This window comes from Syngnathus typhle, linkage group LG2 (genome assembly GCF_033458585.1).
Source record: "Syngnathus typhle isolate RoL2023-S1 ecotype Sweden linkage group LG2, RoL_Styp_1.0, whole genome shotgun sequence".
Lineage (NCBI taxonomy): Eukaryota > Metazoa > Chordata > Actinopteri > Syngnathiformes > Syngnathidae > Syngnathus > Syngnathus typhle.
The window spans coordinates 22,137,253-22,164,368 of NC_083739.1; the positions used below are offsets into that span (position 1 = coordinate 22,137,253).

The window sequence follows — 27,116 nt, forward strand, 5'->3', positions numbered from 1 at the left end:
AGCTGGCAAGTCGTCAAAGTAATTTGTAAATGTCATAATAAAGCAAGTTGATGAAAGACATACACAGCTGTGTGTGCATGCACCGCATGTGTAACACGCCCAAGATGGTCACGGTAGAAAAAAGACGTCCCAGAATGCATTGCTCTGAGCTGCGTGTAAGCTACCTATGCAAAATAATTGGTTGAAATGCTCCTCCAGAGGTAGCACCCCCCAAATTGACACACAGCCATTAGAAAGCTTTAGGTAATATTAAGTCATGGTCACAATGAAGATGCTTTTCCTTGAAAAGTTTTTGTACTTCCAATAGCACTATGATGACTTTTTCATTGTCACAATATTGAATTGTGAGTTACCCGTACTGTTCCACCCCTAACGTACACCAAGCTTTGCTAGCTTGATAGTAACGCTAACATCAAGCTAACTATCTGGAGACTAGCAAGCCGATTGTTGAGATGAAGACCTTTTTAAAAGTCACACCTGGGCAAAGTCCTCCAATTTCCTCTAAGACAATGTGAATCTATAATTATCCTGCCGGTCTTTGAGCAGAAGGCAGAAGGTAGACAGGTGGAGAATACAACAGAAAGCCCTTCATGGGAAGACGCTGCCTAATGAGCAAGGCCTTATATTTGGGACCCAAAAAAGTTTTTAGTGCATCTATCACTGTTTATAGGGCACTAACGGTTTGATTTGATTGATTTTGCCAACAAATAGGTGCAAGCAAATGCAGTATTTATGTTACTTTTGATGCATCTGACCCGCTGACTGATGTCCTTGCATCCCATCCCGCCTTGCGTGACCGGCTGGCTAGATAGCCATCAATAGCCAAATAAGTTGAGGTCAGTCTCCCGTGTGTCACCCCTCTCCACATTTGTAATGCAAATGAAACCCAAACAAAGCAAACCTTTTGGAGCACAGCAATTTACTAAACCGCCCTTTAAGAGTGACTTGGCGGAGGGGAAAAAATGTGCTAATCGGTTACTTATAATTGTCTGGAAAAGTTGCGGTGGAGTGGTATGGGAAGCAAGCTCACACATATCTAATCTCATATGCTGTCAAAATCCGTTGGTTAATATTTTGTTGTTGTATGCGTCAGCATCGGTGCGGTTTGTTTAACTGCATACAGGCAATTATGTTCTTCCACATTTGCCGGCCAAGTTCTGCTGCGAGCCGTGCCACACCCTTGCGGAAACCGGATATGGTTCTGGTATTGTGCTCATTGTTGAGAGACTCTTCCTGACAATTACACCTGGAGACCGAAAGTGGCCGCCTAGCCCAGCACCCAGCTAAAGTTTGGGATTCGGCCTCTGTTTGCCCTCTGGGGACAAGAGCCCCCCGATCCTTTTGTTTGCCGGTGCTCCCCCACCTCTAAATGCTCAGACTGACCTCAAACCTCTGGTGTCTCTTTTTCACGTTTTACTCACCTGCCCTTTGTTCACCTGTTGTTCCGGCTGCTGTTATTGTTGGGACAAAAAAGGCGTGTGGATACAAAGGGAGGCAGTTTGTGGGAGTAAAGGGCAGGTATTTCAGGTTGTGGCCAACGTTTACAGCAAAACGTGAAGGCAGAGGTTTTCACTGTCATAAAATTGTATTGAAAATGTGAGTTTGGACGGTTTGTTAGTCTACCAATCGTGTTTGCGTGGATCAGAGGAGATCGTTCCCACCAAGCCAATCATAAAAAAAAAAAAAACACAAGAAGGTACCTGGGGGGTTAACGGGGGTTGGGGGGTGGTAGGTAAGCGAACCGGTGAGGTGAGAGTCAGAGGGCGGAGGTGGAGGGGGGGTCTGTTCTTCGTTTCTATTTGCTGAGACATTGCATCGGACACACCTGTAAGCGCCAGTGGCCCGAGTGATTGGCTGCAACCTGAAAATTACACCTGCGGGGGGAAAGAGGAGGAGGGGGAGTCGGGCTACATGTAAACCAAGCCCTTTACAAATTCTGCCTCTGTCTTCTCGAGGAGCTTACGACTTGAAGGGCGCCGAAGAGAAGACAACAGCGGGAACGAAAGAACTTTTGCTTCGGCAACAGGAAGATAACTGATGCGCTTTTCTTCCGGGGTTTGGCTTTCGCTCTGACATCACGCAGGCTATCATCTACCTGAAAGGAGGGACATCTTACTCCTCCTAACCGCCATGCCAGTGTCCTTCAGCGAGAGCAGGAGAGAAGAGGACTAGCCAACCGGGCGTCAAAAGCCCCGACACAATGATGCCTCTTGTATTGGGTTTCTGGCTCGATGACCACACCTGGGAAAGGCTGGGTAAATTCTCAAATGTGATCTCTTCTTTGTCTTCATTGTCTTAAGATGCAAGTTGCCTTCACAACCTGTTGCTCGGTGACACGCTTTTTGCAACTTTCTCAAATGTTTGTTTGTCAGCTAAGAACAGGAGACGCGTAAGCGATTGTGTACGGATAAAGCGTTAGCTTAAGGGGTGTTTTCGATGCAAAGCGAAAATAACACGTATCAAATTCCGGCTCCGCTTAAGCAGAAAGAAAGACTAGGTAACAATAGAAGCCAACGTTCATTCCTAAACTGGATAGACCAGTTGGGGCAGGTAAAGGCAAACTGCCAGACTTGTCAAAGGACACGAAGACAGTGGTTGACTCCTCTTCGATCACACAACCTTCTGCACGAGGAGACAACCGGTCGAATGACGGTATGAAATCGATTTTACTGTAACCTCCCAGCAACGGACCGATTCGCCCCATACACGGTGCATAAGTAGATTACGTAACTCATTGTACAACTTTTCTCGACAACCCGTTGAACTGACTAGTTTTCCTCTAAAGTCATTTTGTTGACTTCCTTCTCGGTTTTTAGAAGTCTTAGCAGTGACTGTTTTAAAAGAGGAAGTAGACGTTTAGCGGGCGTAAAATGTCGGCTCCTCTGTTCTCTTTGCCTCCAAGTTTCATTTGCGAACTGGAGACAAACAGCAGCGTCATCCTTATTCAAGTGGGGAATTTCCACCACAGACTGGTTATACATTATGGAGTCCTCTTGTGTGCTCCTAGAATAGATTTAATTGGAGGAGTTGCGCACAAGTCTAGGAAGCAGACTGCAAAATGGAGGGAACATGTCGACCACGGACACTGTACAGCGAAGGCAGCAGACTGAGGTGGAACTTCCACCGTGGAAGATTGTGATTGGAGGAGAGTTCACTTCTTTCATACACCTGAAAGGTCACATGGGAACCTCAAGTTTGAGACTGAAGTGGAGTTTAGGGCTTTTTATGTTTAACCATGTTGTAGTTTGATTTACTTGAAGGGGGCGGGGTTTTTTAGGGTTAGGCTTTGCGACATTTAGAAATGAGGACATGTAATAGCTATTACGCTTATTTAAAATAATATATTTTATTAAAAATTATCTATGTATTTATCATTTAGTAAAACATTTTTTTCATCATTTAATAAAATAAATATATTCTTAAATACAAATTTTAAATACTCTTAACAGATATTTAATTCATAAAAATGTATTTAAATATAAATGTATTTATTTAATAAAATGGATAATTTTCTACACTAATAGCTCTTTAAATTAATACATTCAAATTACAAGATATATTTAAATATATATTTATTTAATAACTTAAATTATTTTAAAATCAAAATTTATTGTACTTATACTATAAATGGATATATTTAATTTCTAAAAATATTTTAAATATATATGTATTTATTATTTAATAAATCATTAAAGTCAAAATTGTAAACACACATTCACCACAAAAAACACAAAAATTCTCAATATCTAATCTTCATAAATGAGTAATTTATTTTAAACAACAAATAAAACGGCAAGGTGAAGAGAGCGCAAAAGGTGAGGAAGCAACCAGTGCCTATGTAACAAATGTAAATGACCCACTTAACATTTGGGATGCAAAGCAATATCAGGGTTTAAACGCCTCGGTTACCAGGTCGCTCCTCGGCGTATGTGGGGGACCCAAATAAGGTCTGCACTTAAGTAAAGTTTTGGGTTTCCTTTCCATTGTTTTCCCACAAAGACGGCGATTATTGATTAAGGGCCAGGCCAGTTTACCTATCGGGTTGTTCACTTCACAGTGGAGTCACATTCCTGCGCAGAGGGCAGAGTTACCTGATCACGCCTCACTTGCAGCAAGCAAAAAGCGTGGGCAGCCACCAGCGCGTACAACTCCCACAGCGCTGCGCCATCTTGTACAATAGGACAAACTTTTGCCAATGAGCTCAACCGTGAGCGGAAGTTTAGTGGACGCGAGGGCGGGCTCGTTACTTTGACCAGGTAGTGTACGCTTTGTCTAATCTTTTCACACCCTTTCTTGTCTCCCTCTCCCTTCTTGTCGTCCTCAGAGGGCCCGCGGCACCGGTTTATAATGCTGATGATTAACTAAATAGAGTCTGGGAAAGCAGGTCTGCTCGGCTTTCTCATTTCATGGGGCCTGACTGACCGTGAGGAAGACGGGAGTGTTCTCAAGCGGCGGGGTGGAAATTCAAGACCTTTCTTTGCTTTTTTTCTCAGCCCCTGCCTTCCAAAAACTTTCTTTGGTTTGGTGGCATTCTTTGCTTGGGGTACCTTTCAAGACGGTAAGATTACAGGTGCACTCTCCATTTGGCTTCCCCCTGACCTTTTCTCCCTCTTTCTCCCTCCCCCCTTTCAACACTCGGCTCAATTTTTGTCTTGCTTGCGGGGTGACAGAAAAGCCTTCACCATATCCATAACACACCTTTTCTGTAATCAATGACGGCACTATGGAAATGGTGCAACGAAACTTTCTTCAGTAAGGTGTTTTTTCTGTTTTATTGAAAGAAACATTCAATTTTGTGTCATTTAAAAAGTCTTATGTTTGATTCAGAAAGTATCTATGTCTTCAGTACGAAGGCGAGCCTTTTGCACGGCGCACCTGTGAAGTAGCCGCGTTGTTCAGTAAAAGAGCGCCGTTTCGGTCACCTCCCGCGTACGGGCTGGCCGCTCAAGTCGAGCTGAGCAACATTCCATCAGCCTTTCATCACTCCACTAACACAAAGACAACAGCATCAGAGGTCCACCGATGAGGGGGGGGGAGCAACCCCTCATATTTTAGGCCACCATTTAATGCCAGTTAACTGCAGCTGAAAGTTGTGGCCGGAAAAAAATCCAATTCACCCGAGAGCGTGATTGAGCAACAACGCTGACTTGACTTACTTTTAACTCGGCTGTATTTTGTGCGAAATTAGTAACTGCCGCGTATCGTGTGAAAAAGCAGCCCTTCCTCCCGTCGTTGCCGTGCCATAGCTTTAGACTAGTCAGAACAGGTTTGGGCAATCATTAACAACTTTTGTGGCCCAGTGTTCTGTGACAGCTCGTGTGGGCTGGAGAACACAACGCCAGCCTTCTTAAGCACGCCAAGTGGATGTCCTGCTTGTAGATCGCGGCTACAAAATGTTTGCTCAGCAAGTGCATGCATTTGGCTGACTAGGTTTGCGTCTCTTAGTCATGTACGTGGTTGCGCCTCCGGGCTGCACTCGCAAACTTACATTCAATAGTCACTTTAGTTGTAGAAAAGTGACAAATGTATTAATAGATGAAACTGTAAATATGTATCATTTCAAAGTCATCTCACATTACCCTTCAAAGGCTGATTTTATTTTGAAAAAAAATCAACCCAAATTGCATGTGCTACAGACTCTTTTCTCCTGCTAACAACCCAGGCTAAACTTAGCCCCACCCTGATGTGCAAAGATTGTCACTGAGTCAAGATACGTCACTTCAACTTATAGTTCCTTGGCACCATCTTGTGGCACAAAAAGCACTTTATGAGTAGCGAAGCTTATATTGAATTAAATCTCGTATGTTTGATGTCACACGTCCATCCGCCTATCCCTGCTAGGTCTTCACGGGTGATCATCTCCATCTTACAAGGCAGCATTGGACTACATCTTCTTTTCTAATACTGCCTGGTAATGATGATGATAGTCATCTGCTTCCAACAAGCGCACAAATCATTGTTAGCAGCCGCAGACTAGTGTTACGCAGGCCGGAGAAGGAGGCTCTCAGGATCCATCTTACCGGGCAGTGCTGGATTGTACTACTGTTGTTCTAACACTGTCTGGTAACGATGTTTTCTGGAGACCGCAAAGCTGCAGTCGGTCGCATTTGGTCGCCTCAAGAAAGCTTCCCTTGATACCTCCTAATGACGTCTGGCTAATGTCTGATTAAGCTAAAGCATGGCACAGGGGTAAATGTAAGCAAGAAGACGCAAGAAAGAGATGGAATGTACTTGTCTGCCGTATTTTGCATGTCAGGCCAGAGACGCGTGTGGCGAGTATGCCAGTAGCAAAAATGCAGTTAATGAGCACGTCTGATAAGCACAATCGCAACGACAGCAGCATGTTACTTAAAATAGGTCGAGTGCGTGTGTTCTATTACAGCTTCAGTGTTTTACTTCTTCAATTCAATTTGCCTACCTGACCTTTTTTTCCTCTCGTCTTCAATGTCAATCCCAGCCCACCTGCATAAAAGACTAGCAGTAGGTTGATTGTTCCACCGGTCGTGCAAGGCCAGCCCGCTTCTTTCTTTTTTTTTTCTTTTTTTCCCCCGGTTGCTTATCATGAACAGCGCCTGCCTTTGTGCTTCGTGGCAGCCATTGGTCCATCTGGCCTGGCTTGCGCGGTGCATCATGAAACTGAGCTGACCTGAGCCTCTCGTTATTTTAGCTATCCAACATATGAAGATCTGATTTAATACAAACGTGTAAACTGGGAATTGAACATCTCTAAACAAAAGAGCGAACAGAAACCTTCTGTGTTTAAGGAGGGAGAATTACAGCCGCACCTTTATGTACCCACTCAGCTCCATTACCCAAGCCAAAAGAACAGCCCCCCCCTGCTCGTTGTCTTCGAGCTGATGTCGCTTGGTGCTCGCGTATGAAAGCGCAAGAGAAAGAGGAACCTTTTCAGGCCGTTTCTTCTGCGCTGCCGTTTCCTCAGAGGTCACCCTGCCAGCCTGTTGATAGGCGTCTTACCAGACATGGTTAGATGTAATTATTGGTGTCTAATACTGTCTGGTAATGCCGTCCATTAAATGGCATTGCCTTCCGCTGTCTTCCTTCTGCTCTCTCGCTCTCATGCATCTTCACGTGCGCGCCTTTGCATACTTGACTGTGGAACCGCGATCCTTGCACTTGAAGGGGGGATAAATGTCACGACTTGGATTCTTCCATGTGACTTGAGTCAAAGTTTAACTGTGCTCAACTCTGAAAGTCCTTTTAAGACGGGATATTTTTGTGACGACTATAAAGATGAATTTTGTCCGTACAAAGATGTGTCCTCTACCCCTCCGTACTGTAACAAAATACCTTCCAGGAACTTGGCTTCTCTCCAGGTACAGTCGATAAAAGCAATGTGTGGTGATATTTTATTCGTGGGCAAAACATGTAATGTGAAAGAATATATTGAATAAATAAAATAAGAATTCACTTCATGTGTCTTTATTTCTCTTTTTTTCTTTTCTCTCTTTCCTGAATCCACTCACAATGTTGTCTCACCCTTGCAGCAGTGCTGCTGACGCTTTCTTCGGTGAGAGCGGAATGCCGAGCTCCGGTCAGGTGTGGATCAGGTTACGCAGAACAGAGCTTCTCTTTAAAACTGCCACCCCACCCCAACTGCCGCTCCGAAAGCCAGGCTCTCACTTTGTCCCACTGTAGGCTAGAGCTTTTGATTATAATAATCATGACATTGATACTACTAATAAACCAAATAACAAAACTAAACAAATGATAATTGTCATAAATAATAAAACAATGTACATATGGAACCATCCCCTTCTTACAATAATGTCCTATTGTAATTAAAAAAAAGAAAGTAATATTTTGCTTTTTATAGGGTCTTCTCAGGGTGCTGGAAAGAATATATTAGTAAATACAAGATAATCTATATTTGGTTGAGTTTTCTTGTGTTTTCTGAAAAAAAAAAAAAAAGATCAAAAACTGAAAAAAATTACTTGGGCCATTATTTTAAGACGGAATCAAAATGCACAAATAGTTTTACAAATATTACTACAACCACTGATAATTATAATATTACACATCAATATTAATAATTCTTCTGACCAAGTAATAAATATACAAAATGTGATGAAATAATAAAAACGGAATCATGGAAATCCAGTATTTAACTACATCACAAAACAAACCCGTAGAAAAAAAACATAGTAATATTAATTATACGATTATCACGCCAAACACAAATAATAATAAAAATACCACTGCCACTGGTACAAATACTGCAACTAAAAACAAATTAAAGATCATACAAAAAAGTACCACTCTTACTGCTAAAAATAATAATTATTATTATAGCAATTATCCAAACCAAACCAATAATTAAAAATGTCAATAATACCCAATAAAGAATAATAATGATGATGTTAATGATGTCCATGACGTTCTTGCTGGCAAGCTTGTCCAGCAAAATCCAAACGTGCGTTGTTGGGACAGGACTGCTGTCGGTGTGGCTGTTAAATACAGCTCTGATTTGATCTCGTGGAAGTTGGAACACCAAACTGGCCTCCGGGTTTTTAGTCTGTATGCATGAGTAGCCTAACCATTCACTTTTCCTATCAATTGGTCACAGTTCACTACAGTATCATAAACAAAATGTTTAATTGGTATATAAAGTACCCATTGTCTGTTTCTCTTATTTAATCAGTTTTATTTCATATGTACTGCACTTCCTTACAAAGCCCTTGTGGATTTTCACGGGTGTCAAAATGATTGAAGCCTTGGCAGAGGTGTGTCTTTCAACTGCCAAAATGTTCCAAGCAGCAGAGGAAGACAATTTCTAAGACGTCGCTTCCCACCTTGTTGACGTCACGCGACTGGATGACATTCCAGACTAGAGGAAAGCCTGCAGAGGATTCCTGAACTGGTCTGTGCACGCTTGAAGTAGTCATACCAGATTGCTGCTCCGACCCTTCCTGGCTGACAATGGAGAGGAATAGACTCTGGAAGTGCATGTTAGATCAGCAGGCGCAACAATTCTACTTTATGCATAGAGGGCTAAATTTGCTGAATTTGAATTCATCTTCTAGTTCTTTGATTTTCATTCCCAGTACCCTCATCATAGTTTGCATGTTTTGTCAGCCTATTGATATTGAATTCCTGGAAAATACCCACACTCTCTTGGCCAGGCACATCCAGCTACGGGCCTCAAGGCACTTGCCCTGATGGGAAAATGAAGTTTCAAGATGATTCATAAACCAGTTATGTTCATTGAGTCTTTTAGCTTGCACTCTTAGCTTACCATAAGCACATTGACTAGCTGTTTCTTAAAACCCTTTATTGAACCAACATTGCTATCTAGAGGAGTCCAAAAAAATCAACTGGTTCACGAAGCAAATTTGAAGCCTCATTTTACCATCACTATGTTCAACAGTGCTGACGGCCCATGCATGATTATTTTTATGCTAGAGGTTGCGGGTCAGTAGAAATTTGAGCACAAGGCTGCAACTGACCCCTGGGCCGGACTTTGCATATGCCTGCTTTAGATGGTCTCAGTCTGGTTTAGTGTTCTTCAGAATCCTGCGGAAGACTGCTGAAGTGATGCGTGTTAAGCGGAAGGGGACAACATGGCTGGGAAAGGTGCACAAGTGGCAGGGATGGAGAGGATGTCAAGCAAAAGCAATTCAAATATCTGGGGGAGCTTTACAAAGAGTGGTCTGAAGCTGGTGTCAGTGCATCAAGAGCCCCCACATATGACGTGGAACACAACTGCAAAATTTCATGACTCAAGCTACTCCTGAACCAAAAACATCAGAAGTGCCAGAGCTAAGCTAAGGTGAAAAAGCACAGGTCTGTTGCTCAGTGGTCTCAAGTGCTTTTTTTCCAGATGAAAGTCAATCTTGCATTTCATTTGGAATTCAAGGTTCTGAATAAGAACAAAGGTTAAATGACTTTATGTCCAGTGGTTTGGGGAGCCATTTGCTTGTGTGGCTCCATTGTTCAAGTACATAGTCAATGCAGCTGTCTACCAGGAAATGGTGGTTGACTTCCCCTTTCTCTAATCACATCATTTTGTGTCGAAACTCAAAAGGGCAGATATTCCCTTTTATCGAATCGTAAAGTCATCATAAAAACACTCAACTAAGTAGCACTTGGAAAATATACTTATTTGGTTATTTCCTAGCACTATGAGCAGTGGGAGTGAGAACTGACGGAGCCTGGGAACACATTGTCATGCTCCCATTGTACTTGTGTAAGGAAATCAGAGAGCGAGCCTATTGAGGCACGCCCGTCTTTACACGGTAACTCAACTCTATTGCAGCCAGCCTGCCACTATATAACACTCACAAGGAGAATCCCTTCAAATAGCGTTAATAATGGGTTGTGGAAGGACACCAATGCTGCAGGCTGTAATTGCCTTGCACTTCCTGATGAAGCCGACGTGACGTGGGAATGAGCCCATCCCCAAGGATACACAATACACTCTCAAACAAACATCGTTTTGTTTTATTCCGTTTTTCAAGTACAGTACAATGTTTGCCAGTGTTTCTCAACCGTTACTAAAAAACGTTTGGCACAAATCAAATGAAAATGTCCCCAAAAAGTATTAAGACATATATAGTGATGATTTGGTCCCAAGTTACTTACAATTGATCTTATTCAATGTGAAAAAGGTTGACCACAAAGGAAAAACATTTTAGTTTGTGCCAAATATGAGTATGACACTTCTGCATTAGAGGGTGCAGGTGTACCTAATATTGTGGTCAGTGAGAGTGTGTTGTGCAGGAACAGTCAGATTAAGGTTTACATAAGTTTTTTTTTATACATGTACACACACGCACGCACGCACACACACACACATCCTCTTGGCAGATGGTATAGCACAAGTTGAACGAGGTTGTAAAACAAACCCGTTGTCTTTGTCCACCTGCAGCAGCCTTAAACAGCGTCTCTATCAAATGGCGGGCGGCTCTTTATCAAGGCGTGGCTGAACGAAAGGGCCAGGTGGGTGAGGCCCACTTCACAGACCAAGCTTCTCACTGCATTGGGACATTTTTGGGTTCCAGAAGGAGGCAAATATACTCATGCTATGTTTACATACAGAAAATATTTGGGTTAAGTTAAAAAATTGGATATAAATGTTCAAACGCTGACTTTGTGCTGTCGTATGTGTGAATGTATTTTGAATGAGATTTGGGCTGTCGTTTTTGTGTAAATGTATTTTGAGTGGTGAAAAATAACCCTCCCTGCTACTTCCTGGTCATGACAAGGCAATTAAGAGCGTTTTCTACCCTTAAAATGCATCAGTTTTAAAGACAGACAGAATGTCAATGCAACACATGACAGTTGATCTTGTCACAAATTGTCCCCGGTTGTTTTATTATGTGTAGGTTGTCATTATTTCTGTCCATGCCGCACGACCTGAGTAAAACCTTTTAGGAATAACACTTCAGCCTTGAACACTTTGGCCTACTATGCTACTGTTTTTTTTTTTTTTATGTTGGCTGTTGGTCATTAGAGTGCTAATTTGTTTGAGGTGGTACTTGGTGTAAAAATAAAAAAAATAAACACTGCTCTTGAATGTTGTGCATGCTTGTAGGAAAAAAAAAGTAGTTTTCCCCTTTGCGTTTGGACACAATATTATCTATCGCGTTGACACAACACAGGAGGCCTCCAGGTAGTTAATATTGGATGAATCTAACTAAACACAAGGCGGCTGTGCAAGACACACTCTTGTGGAGTTGCTGTGGAAGGATTGTCCTAGTGGTAACTGTTGCCATGGCTTCCACTATTGGGCAATCTGATGATTGTTTGTGAGGGTGGAGTGGAGAGGAGATGGGGGAGGTTTGATGACCGGCAGTGTGGCAAACAAGTTGATTCTGTTTGTGGCTTTGCTGGTTTTCTAGGCCTCGCCTGGCTGGAGGGTTGAATCAACAAGGTGGAGAAAGAGTCTGCGGAGTAGTTGAGGAGGTTGAGGCTGAACAGGGAACAATACGTCGTTGAGTGGATATCCAGCAGTAAGCTCACATTGTGCTGTTCCCCCAGTGTGAAGGTAAGAATAGAATGACACCATTTGTTGACATGCAATTGCTAACGTTTTGAAAACATGCCTCAAAGTCCAAATAAAATCGCACTGCTTTTGTTTTCATGTAAACAAATAACATGGAGGACATGCATATGCAAGAGTAGTGTTGCCTTGAGGTATGAATGACTTGATTAACGAGTTTTTTGAAACACAAGCTGCCGTTTGGCCAAGCTTTTGCTTTTGCTTGACAGCAAAAGAAATGGACATTTATGAGAGCAATGTGGTGGCAATGCACAAATGAACTGTGGGCATGGGTAGACTTTTCTTTCTTTTGGTATTTTTGTAGACAGGTGCAGCTAGAAACGCCGTTGTGGGCGTAAACACAGCCAACTGTCTGGCCAATTAACGCGGCTTCACTCATTCCTTTCAAATTCAGTGCAGGAGAGGTGCGCACATTGCAAAAGCAGAAACAGTAAATGCGGAAGATTGAAGTACGCAAAATAGGTTCATAAGGAACGGCAAGCAGCAATCCATGAGTGGATAGATCACACCACAGTGAATTGGGCACTTGACCTTTCACCTCTATCTCTATCCATGTTCTGCATTGCAGGTGGGCATTTAATACACATAGGAAATATTGTATTAATGTTTCCAATGAATTCAATGTACTTTAATGCATTTATTAATCAAATTTATTGATTATTTCAGCTTGAGATCATGTCATCTGAGAGCTTGTTGGAGCAGTGCAATGAGGCCCGGAAGGATGACGGCAAAGTGCACAAACAAAGAAAAGAAGTGGAGGAGGACAACCAGGCTGCAGTAACATTATCTCCTGCTCGTGATGTCGTAGAGGGCCTGATAACCGTCCAGGTGAAGGAGATGCAATCTGGTCAATGCAAAAAGGGACGGATCTCGATGGCTTTGAACAAGAAGAGACATGACAGAGACTCGGGTGCGTGCGTGTATCATCGATCATACTCTTTACATATTTTATTATTGTTGGCACAAATTTCAGGTGCACGCCTCCGTAAACCCTAATTCTAAAATGCTCAAGTGCTTGCTAATGTACTTCTATCCAGTCAAGGAAAGGGTCCAGCATGTTGAAGAGCACCGAGGTTCTGGCCCTTTTTTCTTCTTTGGAGGAGCCAATGGTGCTGAGATGTAAGTAACAGAGGTGGGAATTCGTCATTACGTCATTTTTTTCAATCCAAACAAAATTGTACTTGTCAGTTTTTGAGGCTGATAGATGGTCCTCTTGGCTGCCTCACCGGCAGGCGAGCAGGAGCCTTTGGGTTGCTGATTGACGATGGGTGTCTACAACACAGAGCTCCATGTCTGGATGAAGCAGACGAAATTATTCTGCTAATTTTGTCCGTTTAGCCGTCGAAAGCTCATTGTGCCTCGACAAGCCATAGGGGCTGGACAGAAAAATTGGGACACCTGTTTTTTATATATGTACAGCAAGTTCAAATGATAAAAAAAAAATATGTGATGGTTTCGACTCTTCCAGGGTGATATTTCCAAGCTGTTGATTCCATTAGTGTCATTTGGGCAGATGCAGAAGTGCCTCGTACAATGAACCGCGTATGCCCGGTTAGGTTCTCTTTTTGTTGTTTTTGCTGTGTGGAGCCTCAGCATTTCACTGAAAATGTTCCCTTTTTTTTGGATTGTTTTCTATAATGCTTCAAAACACCACAACATTACACAGTTTTTCGCTATTCGTATCAGGGCTTGGTGCACATAGTGCGACGTCAGGCTCCCATTGATGGGCTCAGTGTAAATCCAAGTTCATGAGTTCCAGTCTAACCTCTTGCTGACAAATTACCTTCACAGCCTGCGATTGGCTCGCTAGCAATTCATGGTGTGCCCTGCCTACTTCCCAAAAACTGTTGGGGTATGCTCTAGTGACCCTCGTGAGGTCAAGCTGTTCGGAAGATCAATGAATAAATAAATGAATACATTCACGGCAATATCTTGAATGGTTAAGCGTGATGGCGCTCATCTGCCCTTCAGAGTGAGCACTTATTGTGAGGGAAGAGGATGGAAGAGGACATACAACAAGCACAGGGAAGACTTCAAACTCAAGTGGTGTGAGACCAAATCTCCACGCACGTACCACAACTTCAGAGAAGGTGATGGGATGGGCTCATCATGAGTATAACACAGCACACAGTTCTTTTTTGCTGGGTTCATATTGTGGCCATTTCCCATGTTGCATCCAGGAGAACAACTGGTTTATCAGATCCCCAACAACAAGGTTCTCACCACCAAGATTGGCCTGCTGAGCAGTCTGAGGGAGTACGAGCGAGTCACTTGCAAAGTCAACCACGGCCGAGTGTTCAGGTCAGCTGACTTGCTGTGAATAGCCACGGGTACCTTTTCCATTTGAACCTGGGAATCGGCAATTTTTGCTTATTTTCTTCTGTGTTGTTTGACGCAACAATTGATAATTTATTTAACAAGAGAGAGCAAGCCATTTTCAATGCTTTAATTTGGTCAATCATTTCTCAAAATGGCAGACCTGCAACGGGACTTACCAATATTATCAACTGTGAAAAAGTATCAAATTGACCAGATTTGGTTATGGGAAGTTGCCGCTCGACAATGAGTGACAATATGCAAATGTCAACAGTCAAGATATTCCTCAAAACATTTATTTAACTTAATTCCTACATGCATGGCATTCATTTGCATTCAGCGTTTGACATCCATTTCAGATCTTTACACATAAAAACATGTTCTAAATGTTTTCTTTAATGTACTTCTGAGGCAGTCTCAAAGGTAGTTTAAAGCAGATAGTATTGCTGCCTTGCTTCTAACTGCTAACTGTATTCTGCTACACAGGAAGATGAAAATGAAGGAGTTTATTCCTACAACCTTCCGTTTGGATGTGAAGCAAGAGCGAGAGGCTTTCTTTGCTCAGCAGGAGGGTACAGATACAATATATTTATTCTCCCCAATACATGCAAACGACACTGGGTGAACAGGCTTTGTGCTTAGTTGACAGGCTCCAAAATCAAACCGTAAAAAAAAAACGGAATTGTCTTTGCGCGGCATTGTTAACAAAACAAGTGCCTTGGCAATGGTCTCGTGTACAGTGGAAAAATAATGCACTTCACCTCCCATGAGGCTCTGATAAAATCACCTGAGGAACATGCTGTTGCCCTAGCGACGAATCAGCAAAGGGCAAGGCTGAGGCACAAAGACAACGACTGAATATGTTGGACAAAATCAAGGCAAGAGTTAGTTATTGAACGTTCCAAATAATCGTCACGTCATGGCATTGCCTAAAATAAGTGAATAAAACATGAAAGCCTTTCCATCAAGCATTTCTGAGAGTCTGTTGTTGGCACTCAGCAGGTTCACACATCAATTCCAGTCAAATGTGGATATGCAAGCCCACTGGTCTGAACCAGGGCAGAGGAATCTTCCTACTGAAGAGCATGGAAGACGTTGCCGCCTTGACCCTGAAGCTGCAACACATGGACGACCTGCGGACCAACACTAAGACTCTTCATCGCCAGCCTCAGGCTTACATTGTCCAACAGTGAGTACACACATTCAGATCCTTTACATGCAAGTTTGTGTTTGTCCTGCATGCAATTGAGCCTTGAGATACACTCTTTGTTCATTTTATCACGTTTTCACACCACATATTGCACGAGGTGTTTGAAGTGATGCCTTATTTACTAAGATATGAACAATCTGAGACGGTGTTTTAATGGTGTAGCATCAAAGTGTGTATATGTTTTATGCAGTTAATGTCTTGAAACTATTTGCGGTACAGTAGTGTGCTTATCTTCATATCGTCACTGTATCAAGATTTGGTGACAATTAAATATTTCTTAGAGATTAATACTATTAGTCAGTGTCCACATGATGTGTTAAATATAGACAAATTACAGTGTTGACTGTTGAAAATGGCCTCTTCTCTGTGACAATGCAATGTTAATTGCTCAAACATGGCATTTATTTGTGATGGTCTTGGAGATGGAAAATGTTCATGTTATGTTTTGATGTTTGCATTTGTGCAGTTACATCCAGAGGCCTCTGCTGTTACGAGGGAAGAAGTTTGACGTGCGCTCTTTTCTCCTAATAGCCTGCACGTCACCTTACATGGTCTTCTTTCGCCACGGATACATCCGACTGTCCTGTGACCACTATGACCCCAGCTCCAATAATCTCTCAGCCCACCTGACCAATCAGGTACAATCTGATAGTGTGAGCTTCATCATTAACAATGGCAGCAAAAGTCCTAGCACTCCTGTAAGAGCTGAAATGATGTATGTGTACACCCCCTACTGTCAACCTGCAGTACATGCAGAAGAAGAACCCTCTGTACAGTCGCATGAAGGAGGAGACCGTGTGGTCCATGGAGAGCTTCAACGCCTATGTCAACGATTGCTTTCAGGTTGCAAAGGATCTGCCAAGGGACTGGGTGCTGGGCGCCTTCACAGTGAGTGCGGCTGTTGTTGTCTGGTAGCTCGCAGGGACCAATTAGCAGTCAGGCTCAACTTGCTCCTAATTGAGATGAAGGCAAAGATGACGAGCTCATTTCTGTCTGAGGATGCATAATACTGCAATGATAAGATTTATGATAATGACTCTGCTCAATTCATGTTTACCTTTTTTTTTAATCAGAAATGTAAGTAAAGTTTTCTAGATATTTTTTTGCTCTGCTTTGAGTCCAAATCTGCCCTCTCGCACATAATAAAAATAATAATGAATTAAGTAATGAACTTTGGGCACAATTTTAAATACACACATGCACAGACCCTATTCACTGTATTCACAAACACCTGCTTCACTGTAAATATTTATTCACTGTTGTATTCTTTTATTTTATTCAATATATTCTGTGAAGAGCTTAGTTACAGCTACAGCTTTCGTTAAAGCGCTATCCAAATATGAATGATATTTATTAATCGTATCAACAAATTGTCTCATTCAAATGACACTCTCCAGTATACGTCAGCATGCCAATGATGCAATCAATGCTTAGTCTCTACTCAACTATAAATGATGTATGTCCAGTTTCGCATTTAACAAAGTGGTCGTTTGCCACTTGTGTGCTTCAGAAGTACATGCAGCAGATGATGACACAGTGTTTCCTTGCTGTCAAACACAAGCTGGACCGCAGGCTGGGTTTCTTCGACTTGATTGGCTGTGACTTCTTGGTGGACGAGGACTTCAAGGTGGGAAAGGCATCCAATGAGAATAAGCATGTTTGTTTGTGTGTGTTTAAAAACCATGTGTGCTATTTAAAAAATAAAGGTGTGGCTTTTGGAGATGAACTGTAATCCAGCCCTCCATGTCAACTGTGAGGTGCTGAAAGAGGTGATACCCAGCACTGTAGCCGAGACACTGGGTATGTTCATTTGAAGTTAACACCACGTTCACCTCTTTCATAGAGTAATTTCTTTGATGCTACTCTTCAGATTTAACTCTTGAGATCTTCAACAAGTGCCGTCTAAGACAGCGGATCTTGCCTTTGGCCTGTCAGAGGGAGTTTGTACTCCTGTACAACGGACTTTGTGGCTCGCATTCCGACAACACTGGAAAGAGCCGCAAAGTTTCGAGAAAAATCCAAAAGACTAGGCCCAGACGGGTACGTGGGACACAACGCAACTGAGACAGCCCACACATCTTCTGACAGCTCTTCAAGTATCGCCACCTTAAACCGTCATAGTTATGTGGAGATCAAAATGAGCACATGCGCAATGCAGCATCACCATGCATGTGAGGATGCGTTGAAACACTGATTTAATGCAACAAATAGAAAATATTTGCATGTTCAGTGAGTAAGTGACTAGTATATTCTTCGATGAACCTCAAGTTTATTTTTTTTTTAAATACGTAAATCATGTACACTTTACATTTGCAAACATGTCATGCATGTAGTAGGTTCATTATGCTATTTAGATCTCAAGTTGCCTTGTAAATAAATAAATACAGAAATTATACACAATTACACATTCATAATTTATTATAAAACAAATGTTAGTAAATGTCTTGTATATACAGCATTGGTTTTTCCTTAGAGTGCCACTTGTTGCTATGCAGAGTTCATAGGGCTTAGGGATGACTGTACCATCAGCCAATGAAAAAAGAGAAAATAAAAACTGCATAATCAGACCACCTATGAGGTTGCTTCAATGACACACTCATGTTAATTACTCCAGAGGGAAGGTTTTTAAGAAAAGTTTATTTTATACACAAGTCCATCAATACAGGACACTGTATTAAATGCATATATTCATTCTCTGGAATGATGATCTCCTTGGTCATGTGACATGAGTCACTTCATACAAGCAGCGTGCAGGCATGACGTTTCTGTCCAAGTTGCTGTGAACCCAACGAGCTCAGCTTGCTTGCTGACTCATCGTGTAATAATCCCATTTTGAAATCAGAATGGGAAGTAGCATGGAAACACAACGATCCAGAGAGTTTGGAGTCTTTTTCTTGGCAGGCGCTTGCTTGTGCCAGACAAGTGCGAGGCAGCTGACAGGAAGGAACAAACAACCACACTGTGCTTCACCATTTTTTTTTCTTCTTTTTTCAATTCCTCTTCAGACGCCTGATTCTGAACACCTTTGATGAGCCGGGCTTTGTGGAAACAGAGTATGTGCTGGTGGGGAAAAAAGGGGGAACTGGAGATTAGCAGTCGCCCCTCCTCCTCTTCTCATTTGCCCAATATCCTCTTTTAGGCCCTTTTTGTATGTGTTTGTGCCTGCTTGGAGTGTGACGAACACACAGTGGGGAGATGGTGCCGGCCGTGTTGTGGCGAATCTGACAGAAAGGAGGTGAAAACTTTGTCCATGATGGGATGCTGCAGTGTGACTCAGAGGCACACTGGCGTGGACGAGGTGGGTCCTGATGAGATTGAGCTCCTGGAACTCTCTGGAGACCATCTAGGGTAAGATGTATACACTTTAACAAAGAATGGCAAGTTATGTTTGGTGCAGAAGAAATTTCTTTGGGGTGGCTTGGCTCACGTTGTGCAAAAGGAAGTGAGCAGGAATCCCCTTAGCGATGTGTCTGTCAGTGTCAACCGTTGTGGTTTTCTTTGCCCTTCTTCTCTACATTGCCTCATGCAAAGTGATGTACAAGTGTTGTCCTAGCATCTAAATGAGGAGTATTCACTTTTTTAATCAAGGGGTAGCACAGAAGGATTGAAGGCTGCAGGCCAAGGCCCATTTCTTCATCTCTTAAAATGCTGACCCGAATTGTTAGAAAACATAGTCTTTTCCGTCTGTTTTTCTGAACATCACAATGTAAAAGCTGACTTTTCAAGGAGGGTGTACTTCTGCCATTATTATATTTTTCTTTTCATTGCATCCGCCATTCCTGCGAAGTAATGTTGTGATATGACACCCTGGTTTCAAGCGTCATGCCAACCATGAGCAGGCAAACACCTCATATGCTTTGCAGCTTACCAACGTGGCCTAATTGTTTCATATTGACGCAGAACAAACTTCGGCGCTCAGTGATGCAGCACTCATGTGATTAGGAGATTAGAACAATACAATAGCCAAGCATGGAGGCCGCTAATACGTTACTGACAATGATGGGACAAATCCCTGTTCAATTGAAGACTGGACGATTACTAGAAACTAATCTACAACTGCGGTCGCTAGTCTGTGTGTGTGTGTGTGTGTGTGCGTGCTTGCGTGTGTGTGTGTGTGTGAAGTCAGTAATCTGATTATGTCTACCATCAGGAGGCTCTTGACAGTCAGTTCAATGTTGTGTTTTGAGAGCGCAAGACTGACCCATTGACCCCCCTCCCCACTCCTTCAGTCATTCTCCCAACTGAGTTTGTTCACAGCTCTGAATGTTGTTGTTTTTAGGGTGTGGAGTTTGGGAGAGACCAGACTTCAGCTGTCAGTGAGGAGCAGCAAAGACGACAAGCAGCCGCCATCACGTTATACTTCCGCGCCACAACTGGAGCGACGTCCCACTCATAATGTACGTCTGCGTGCGTCTGTGTGTTTGTGATGGCAAAGACTTTGGCAGCTCACGCGACCGCCGTTATTGAAGACAACTTCCACAAACTCAGGTTACAAACGCAATGCAGTGTTTTCCATGGTGGTTGATGACTCGCTCAGCACTCCTTTGTGATTCAAAGTTTACAGGAAGTGAAAAGGTCATTGAAATACTTGGACTACAATTTAAGAAGGACGGAAGAATTCATTAAAGAGCCTTCCGTAACATGACACCACGTGTTCTATACACAACCACTATCTGATTTTTTGTAGCTATAAACCTTAAAGGCTAAGTAAGACAAAAACAAAATGAGTAGTATTTATTTAGTTAGTATGTGTATAGTCCTCTGACTCCGTGGTACTGGGGTCCCTTGAGTCCACAAAATTATTTGCAATGTGCAGGTGAAAGGTCAATCAATTAACGGAATCAATTCCTCCTGCCAACCTTCACTTGGGGCTGAGTAAAAGTTCGGTTTCAATTGTGTTGAATCACATAAATCTGACATCCAGCTGTATGTGTGCAAGTATGTTTGTTTGGCATTATGATTTTGGGGTGCTGCTTGGGGACAAAAACTCTCCTCTGTCCCTGGAAACACAGAGTTTGAGAACTTCTCAAAATCATACACCCCACCATTTTGTACACGTGTCCTCCATTTCACAGGTGTATTGGCACATGTTCAAGCTAACCATTCAATTTACATCAAAGGACAATTTAAGATCTTCTCCCTAACAAAGATATTTTGGAAAGCAAGAGCTTCCAAAGTCCTAAACACAAGGGCGACCATGCTGACGCTCCACTCAAGAAGTCAGTCAGGTCCAATCTGAGAGATAAAAGATTTGTGGTGTGATTCTGTTTTTTTGTGTCAAGGGGGTGCTGTGGGGTAAGAGCAGAGGGGAGCTCCACCAGAGGATCTACTCCCAGCAGCCAATCAGAGGCTGGGAGGGTCGACCTGCTCACATGTATGGAGAGATCGTTCACTCATCCTTCATGGCTCTACACAGCAAATATCCTCAGGTCAGATATAGTTTGCAGAATGCACACTCAAGACTATTTTCCAATGTATTCTCAGAACAAATTACGCAATGTTTTAATTTCTTTTTTCAAAAGTACACTTTGTGTTGTTTTCTGTTGGCTTTTGTCCTATTAATCACATTTATTTTTCTGCACAGGAGAACCGGGAACATTTCCTGGTTTTATTTTCTTTCCACCTGCTGCTCCTCTCCCTGGATCACACACACCAAGACTTCACTTATGAGGTACTGATTATTGACCTTACGTTACAATGAAGTGGTCAAACAAAATGTTTTTTTTTTTCTTTTCACAGGGCATGCTTCCACTTTCCGGTCTTTCCTTTCAGGTCATCTCCATGGAGAGTGACAGTTCACAGTCACCACCCATGTTTGAGATTAGTAGTAAGTGTGCAACATGCTCCATTCTAATTCACCATTGTCTCCTGGTTCTGGTAAATGTATGAAAACAAACCAACCCTAACCCAAAGCACACCAACTATTCAAAAACTTAAACCTACCACGGCTAAAATCCTACCTGTACTGTTCCTTGTGTTGTACAGGTTCAATGATGGACCCGAAGATCTTCATTTGCCCCAATGCTGCAGAGTTGCAGACATGGATGAAACACATAGAAGACAGGAGATACAAGTCTATAACTCAACCAACAAGCCCTTCGCATTGTGCTCTCTCATATCTTGTAATGACCATCTAATTACATATAATCGTCTGCACAGGACAAAGATAATTGCTAAATTCTTTGTACGTTGTGTCTGCAGCTACCTTGTGATGAACACTGGAAAAGAGAGGAGTTGAAGAAATACTTGCTGCATGCTCCTATATGGGAATGGGAGGGTTTGCCTATACAGCACATGGGCCCACCGGAATATATCTCAGTGGTCCATATTATCAACACACACAGACAGGTATCATCATTACTACAATTATTCCAAATGTCGACCAAAATCTGTCCAGTGATGATGATGTAACTAAAATAGAAGAAAAAGCAAAACGCCGTACAGCATGGGTGTCAAACTTGCATGTTTTAGGTGTTTCCCTCTTGCAACAAACTTGATTCAAATGATTGGAATCTATCTTAAAAGTATGACTGACTGTAGTTAAGTTGGCTTTGTTGTTACAGGGTCTCCAAGAAAGACTCATGATCCTCTTCCCTCAAGACATCCTGCTGCTGTCAGTGGATAACAAGCAACTCAATATCACCTACCAGGTAATGAAAGTTGACTCCAGATGCTCAATACAAAACCTACGATAGCATTTGTCATACTAATACTTACTGTTTTCCTATTTAACAAAAACAAAAAAAAGGGAAGGCTTCCCCGTCGAGTTGTCAAAGCGACAGAGCGATCATCTCTGCCCGGCCGATTTGAGTTTGAGCTGAGAGGTGTGTGAACTGAACTATCGTTTGTTACATGCACAAGGATGTATTTACTGTATTCAATAACTATTTGTATCTCAGGAGAGCTGGTGGAGCCTCTGCAGGTCTCGTGTACCTGCCTGGAAGATTATCAGAAATGGATCTTTCACTTAATGCAGGTGTGACTGACGTGTTGTCTCAACATCAATTGCTCATACATCATTTTGAAATTACTTATCATGTGATGAGTACTACGAGATGCTTAATAGTATTTGCACTCACATGTCATTTTTGAGGAAATGACACATCCCAGTTGCTTTGTCTTAATATCAAAGTTGTTTTGCAATGATGTAGGGACAGCGGGACTACACATTCACATTTTTCCAGACACGTCAGCTCATGCGTGAACATGTAAAATGCCACAAGATTTTCCCCTTCTACTGTAGCCAGAGAGAAACGTCCACACAGCTGTGAGTCGCACAGCACCATCAATCATGCCGAAGCTGCACAGGGGCCGCAAGGAGGCCATCACGACTGACCAATCTCGTATCAATGGACACAGCTGAATGCAGAAGAGTTTGACTGTGTCACTTTGACTGTGTCTAGAATCAAATGAAACGCCTATGTACTGCATTATGCACAGAATCAGGATCAAAAAGGGACAATGGAGGAATGATGGTTTGTTCATCTCATTTAGTTTGTTTCTGTTACACAATAAGGATTTTAAAATATATTCATTTTTGTCATGCTTTACAACTGCTTTGGGTCGGGATTCCATTAATATAGTTCCATCCAGCCAATTTGTGATCACATTACTAATGTTAAAATGAGATGACTACGTTTATTTATATATAGCCCTTACTCTCAAGGTAGTCTCGAAGCGTTTGACAAACCCACAGGGCATTCGCATTCCAGGATGAGCGGACTGCAATGGATGGCAAGTCGGCAACATCAGTCACACACAATACATGCTATTCAATGTTTGTATAAACAATATGAGAGCGGTAAATGTGGAAAAGTGGTACTCCTCATGTCCTATCGTGATTAGTTGATGGATAGATGATTGATTGATTTTTACCCAACTTTCTTGCTTTTATCTGTCGGTAACAGTTCCAATAGCCAATCAACGTTTGATGATACAGCCGAAATCTCACCAGCTTCTTGTTTTAATTTTTTTTTTCAGTTGAATCTGGAAAAAGACACATAGGAAATGTATATTTTATTAATTATCATTAGCCCATTTGATTTTTTTTTGAGTGGGCAGGGGTTAATCAGTTCATAATATTATATTTCTTCTCAGTTGAGCATCAGCAATTATTTCCCGAGCGATTCGTTTTTGTGTTTCATTTTGCAAGTACCAATCAAAATTAGTTTGGTATAATTGACAGTATATATTTTTTTCTTTTGTACTTACTAAGTACATTTAAGTCAGTTCTTTTTTACTTTTATGTAAACAAAGGAGTAGACTATCACTACTATTCTTCTCTTGATGTCATCTCACCTTCAGCAGCAATGTCTGATTGCTTATTCACGCAGGGAGGAGCCAAGTTCCTCTTGGCTCTTCTTAAGTCTGATACAGTAGATCTCTGCAGCCAAACAATATTTGAATCCTCAGACCATGATTTTCTTGGTGTGTCGACATTAGCCTACCACAGACCTGTGAGTCTCTGAAATTGCTGAGGTTGTTGGCAACACTTTGGGATACACTCATGGGAGGAAGTGGAGCTCGTCTCCCGGCAAGGTGTTTGAATACAAAATATCCTGCACGGTCACATCAGCAGATTTTTCTTTGAGCAGGCCCAAAGAAGATGTCACGATCCCTTCTTTCTGGAGGGAAAGATACACAAGGGATTTATTGCGATTGTCTGTCTCAGACTGCACACGATTATTTAACGTACAATTTCACATTTTTTCTTTAGTCTTCGGCACAAGCTGAGAAAGACAATGTTCTCCTTCTGTTTCCTTTTCTCCGTCAATAAATCCATATGACGTGCAGCACTACAATTGACTATTGAAACACAAAACAAAAGTAGTGATCCCAATGTAGTCATACTGTCATCATCATCATCATCATCATCATCGGTTTAAAGTCCGCTTTCTAGGCGCCGCTGGGTTGGACTGGGTTCTCAATATGGCCTTCTTCCACCGGGAACGGTCCATGGCCATCTCGTGGTTGATGCCGAGTGCCTTCATGTCGGTTGTGAAAGGTACTGTTGCGGCGACCTGGGAGGTGCGCACCTGTGGGTCTGTGGGTGCATGTGACCACAAGGGATCACTGCAGATGTACAACGTGAATGCGCAGCACGCAGTGGAGCGCCTCAGAGCGCTTCAACAGTTGAGCGCAATCTATCCTGATTGGGAGCACGCACACACCAGGGTGCATAAGCAGCAACCACCACAATTCTCTTGTTCAGTGAGCAGGAGCAGCAGCAGCAGCAGCAGCAAACAACACAATCCTTTCGATCAGCGAGCAACACAGTAGTAGCAGCGAACCGCACTGAGCTCCACGGAGAAAGGAATAAACTCATGGGAAGAGGAGACCAAAGGGACTACCGGTGAGCTCACAAATTTAGTTAACCATTTAGAGCACTGACTGCATTACAGTTGGTCTGGAAAATGTGTTGTCTTTATGACAAGCATTACGTTGTATATTGACTTTTATTTACTTTTATTTGAAAGGATAACTTTTATGTTCAAGACTTTTTCCTTCTTTCTTTCGGTAAAAAGAACTGAACTGTATCTACATTGTTTATTAGTGTATGTGTTAAAGAACACTAAGCTGCATTGTTCTATTTTGAAGAAAATTGTACTTTTTGTTTAAACTCATCCATTTTTTTGTATGTATTTTAAAGTTTTTTCACCTTGATTGTTTGGCACAATAAAAACCTGAACAAAGAGTGACATCCCAGTCTGGTCAAGTCCTTCCTTTTCAAATGTGGTAACCCATGATGTTAAAATACACTTGCCAGGTACTTTGTTTATTTGCTGAATACATAAATAACCCCAAGAAAATCATTGAGATGACCTCTAGTGCCAAATCAGGTCAAATCTTTAAATTAGAATTAATTTGACGTTTTCACACCTCACATTTATTATTGACCACAGGTCAGATTTTGGTGATGTAATATGACCTATGCACTTGACTTTTTTTGGATTAAATACACAAGATAAAACCATTGACTTAAAATAAAAAAAAACACACGCACATGCTCCCAAAGTAAGCAATCAATGAAAGACTCTCCAAAAAAGGCCACAGCAAAGCCTTCCAAAATGCATCCCAGTCGTCCAAGGCTGAAGTATCCCATGGCGGTGGTCACTGTGGTGGGCAAACCTCCAAACACGGCACAGCCAAGGTCACATGCAGCCAGGCTGACCAGAGCATAGCTGAGTGGCTGCCTCAGCTGTTTGTGTCTCACTGTCACCACAATCACCAGAATGTTGAGAACGATCCCTAAAATAGAGAAGACGCCCATGATAGCGGCCAGTGTGGTGTAGCCTCTCCGGGAGAGGACCTTTGCATCGGCGACGCTGCCAGAGACAGAAGTTTCCATGGGGGTCGAGGTGCTCCATTTTGTAATTTAGGTCAATTGTGCTCAAGTGGATGAGAGTTTAAGCTATGTTAAAATGCTTAACATGAACAGCCCATCACCTACTGCGAAACTGTCTGACCAAATTCAAAATGTCCAAGGGTCCAAACTTTGCTAAAAATAAGTATGCTGATCATCGTATTCCAAATTCGGTATCCAACTGCATCAATAAACAAAGGAAACTTGCTTAAAGACGATAAATTGCTTTTCTGTTGCAGTGCAAAACACACAGAAGAGGCTACTCTCTAAGTGAGCCTACCGAAAGCTGATCCTGAACACGATATTCAGTTGCCTCATACTAAATCCGCAGATCCGGATTGTGTGAACAATAATTCTGCCTAATATCCTGCAAGACTGCACTTTTCATAATTGTGTGTGCCCTTAGCTGGGTCACTTACACTACGCGGGTTTAAAACCCTAACCCTAGTCTGAAACCTGAACACTACTTTGAAACTATAACCCTATAGTTTTAAGTTAAAACTTTTGATTGATTGATTGATTGATTGAATATTTATTGATCCCCAGGGGTGGGAAAATTCAGGCCCCAGCAGTATTCATACCACAGAGTGGGTATACAAAAGACGCACAAATGGCATGAGCGCAACTCAACAGGCTCTCATAAGGCTGCCACACAACGGCGCCACAAAGAAAGCCAGAAAGTGCTCAAGATAAAAGCCATCAAAGCAAAACAAAGATAAAAGAAAAAGGAAAAAAAGTAACTGTGGCCAACCAGCACCCCTCAATACAGGAGAACACCCCAAAACACACTAAATAGCCTCCACGGGGTCCATAGACAGGTGTAGGGGCAGTCCAGTTCAACGGCGTCCAATGGACCGTGGTCGTGAATCGGTGAAAAACATCACAAAGCAGGCAAACGTGTGAGCAGCGTCCTGGGCAACCAGTCGGGTGCACGTGCAGATGGTCACCACGGGGCTAGCATGGCGAAAGTCGTTGGTTCCGACGAGCACGAGGGAGCGGACTCCCCACATGGGTTGCGGCTGCAAGGCCAAGGCGAGGGACTTCATCACTGCCCGGATAAGCAGGAAGCCGCCGTAGAGTTACGCCGGTCTCGACCGATGATCCCGGTCCCAGGAAGAAAAAAAATAATACAAAATATCCAATCCGAAGAGATACCGAGGTGCGGTAGAAGGCACCAGCATAACCCTAGTTTTGGCGGAGGTGCAGCT

General features: G+C 42.5%; 2 protein-coding genes and 1 long non-coding RNA gene across 9 annotated transcripts; 2 read left to right on the forward strand and 1 right to left on the reverse strand.

Moving 5' to 3' along the window:
* Positions 1-1,912: 1,912 nt before the first annotated feature.
* Positions 1,913-18,826, forward strand: ttll10 (tubulin tyrosine ligase-like family, member 10). 7 transcript variants are annotated; one of them, XM_061265308.1, is made up of 15 exons: positions 1,914-2,255; positions 11,859-12,004; positions 12,686-12,929; positions 13,057-13,138; positions 13,991-14,109; positions 14,200-14,320; positions 14,822-14,907; positions 15,335-15,524; positions 16,012-16,183; positions 16,293-16,433; positions 17,056-17,172; positions 17,252-17,345; positions 17,416-17,585; positions 18,551-18,598; positions 18,685-18,826. In XM_061265308.1, the coding sequence occupies exons 3-14, from the start codon at positions 12,695-12,697 to the stop codon at positions 18,572-18,574; spliced, it is 1,551 nt and encodes a 516-aa protein (XP_061121292.1). In that variant the 5' UTR covers positions 1,914-2,255; positions 11,859-12,004; positions 12,686-12,694; the 3' UTR covers positions 18,575-18,598; positions 18,685-18,826. The 7 variants fall into 7 exon arrangements, with proteins under 7 accessions (XP_061121316.1, XP_061121292.1, XP_061121274.1 ...); XM_061265332.1 differs by lacking the exons at positions 18,551-18,598; positions 18,685-18,826 and adding an exon at positions 12,414-12,587 and having other exon boundaries at positions 1,913-2,255; positions 17,416-18,117; XM_061265290.1 differs by lacking the exons at positions 18,551-18,598; positions 18,685-18,826 and adding an exon at positions 4,325-4,558 and having other exon boundaries at positions 1,916-2,255; positions 17,416-18,117.
* On the forward strand, positions 18,761-22,975 carry LOC133143462 (rho guanine nucleotide exchange factor 7). The gene is made up of 11 exons (XM_061265352.1): positions 18,761-18,893; positions 19,825-19,942; positions 20,828-20,974; positions 21,130-21,216; positions 21,285-21,372; positions 21,531-21,667; positions 21,747-21,893; positions 22,109-22,195; positions 22,294-22,369; positions 22,445-22,521; positions 22,789-22,975. The coding sequence occupies exons 1-11, from the start codon at positions 18,796-18,798 to the stop codon at positions 22,906-22,908; spliced, it is 1,182 nt and encodes a 393-aa protein (XP_061121336.1). The 5' UTR covers positions 18,761-18,795; the 3' UTR covers positions 22,909-22,975.
* LOC133143469 (uncharacterized) lies at positions 22,577-23,931 on the reverse strand. Its single transcript, XR_009710425.1, has 2 exons — positions 23,844-23,931; positions 22,577-23,531 (listed from the first exon to the last, which is right to left on the reverse strand). It is a non-coding gene; the product is annotated as an uncharacterized LOC133143469 (long non-coding RNA).
* Between the last annotated feature and the right edge of the window lie 3,185 nt (positions 23,932-27,116).

What these genes read in the sequence shown, in the direction of transcription:
- ttll10 (XM_061265332.1), top strand. Translation starts at nt 12,695, where the DNA reads ATGTCATCTGAGAGCTTGTTGGAGCAGTGCAATGAGGCCCGGAAGGAT. An exon ending in GTACCACAACTTCAGAGAAG is followed by an intron (nt 14,110 to 14,199) that starts GTGATGGGATGG and finishes TGTTGCATCCAG; the next exon opens with GAGAACAACTGGTTTATCAG. An exon ending in TGGTGGACGAGGACTTCAAG is followed by an intron (nt 17,173 to 17,251) that starts GTGGGAAAGGCA and finishes TAAAAAATAAAG; the next exon opens with GTGTGGCTTTTGGAGATGAA.
- LOC133143462 (XM_061265352.1), top strand. Translation starts at nt 18,796, where the DNA reads ATGATGGGATGCTGCAGTGTGACTCAGAGGCACACTGGCGTGGACGAG. An exon ending in TACACAGCAAATATCCTCAG is followed by an intron (nt 20,975 to 21,129) that starts GTCAGATATAGT and finishes TTTTCTGCACAG; the next exon opens with GAGAACCGGGAACATTTCCT. An exon ending in ATTGTGCTCTCTCATATCTT is followed by an intron (nt 21,668 to 21,746) that starts GTAATGACCATC and finishes TTGTGTCTGCAG; the next exon opens with CTACCTTGTGATGAACACTG.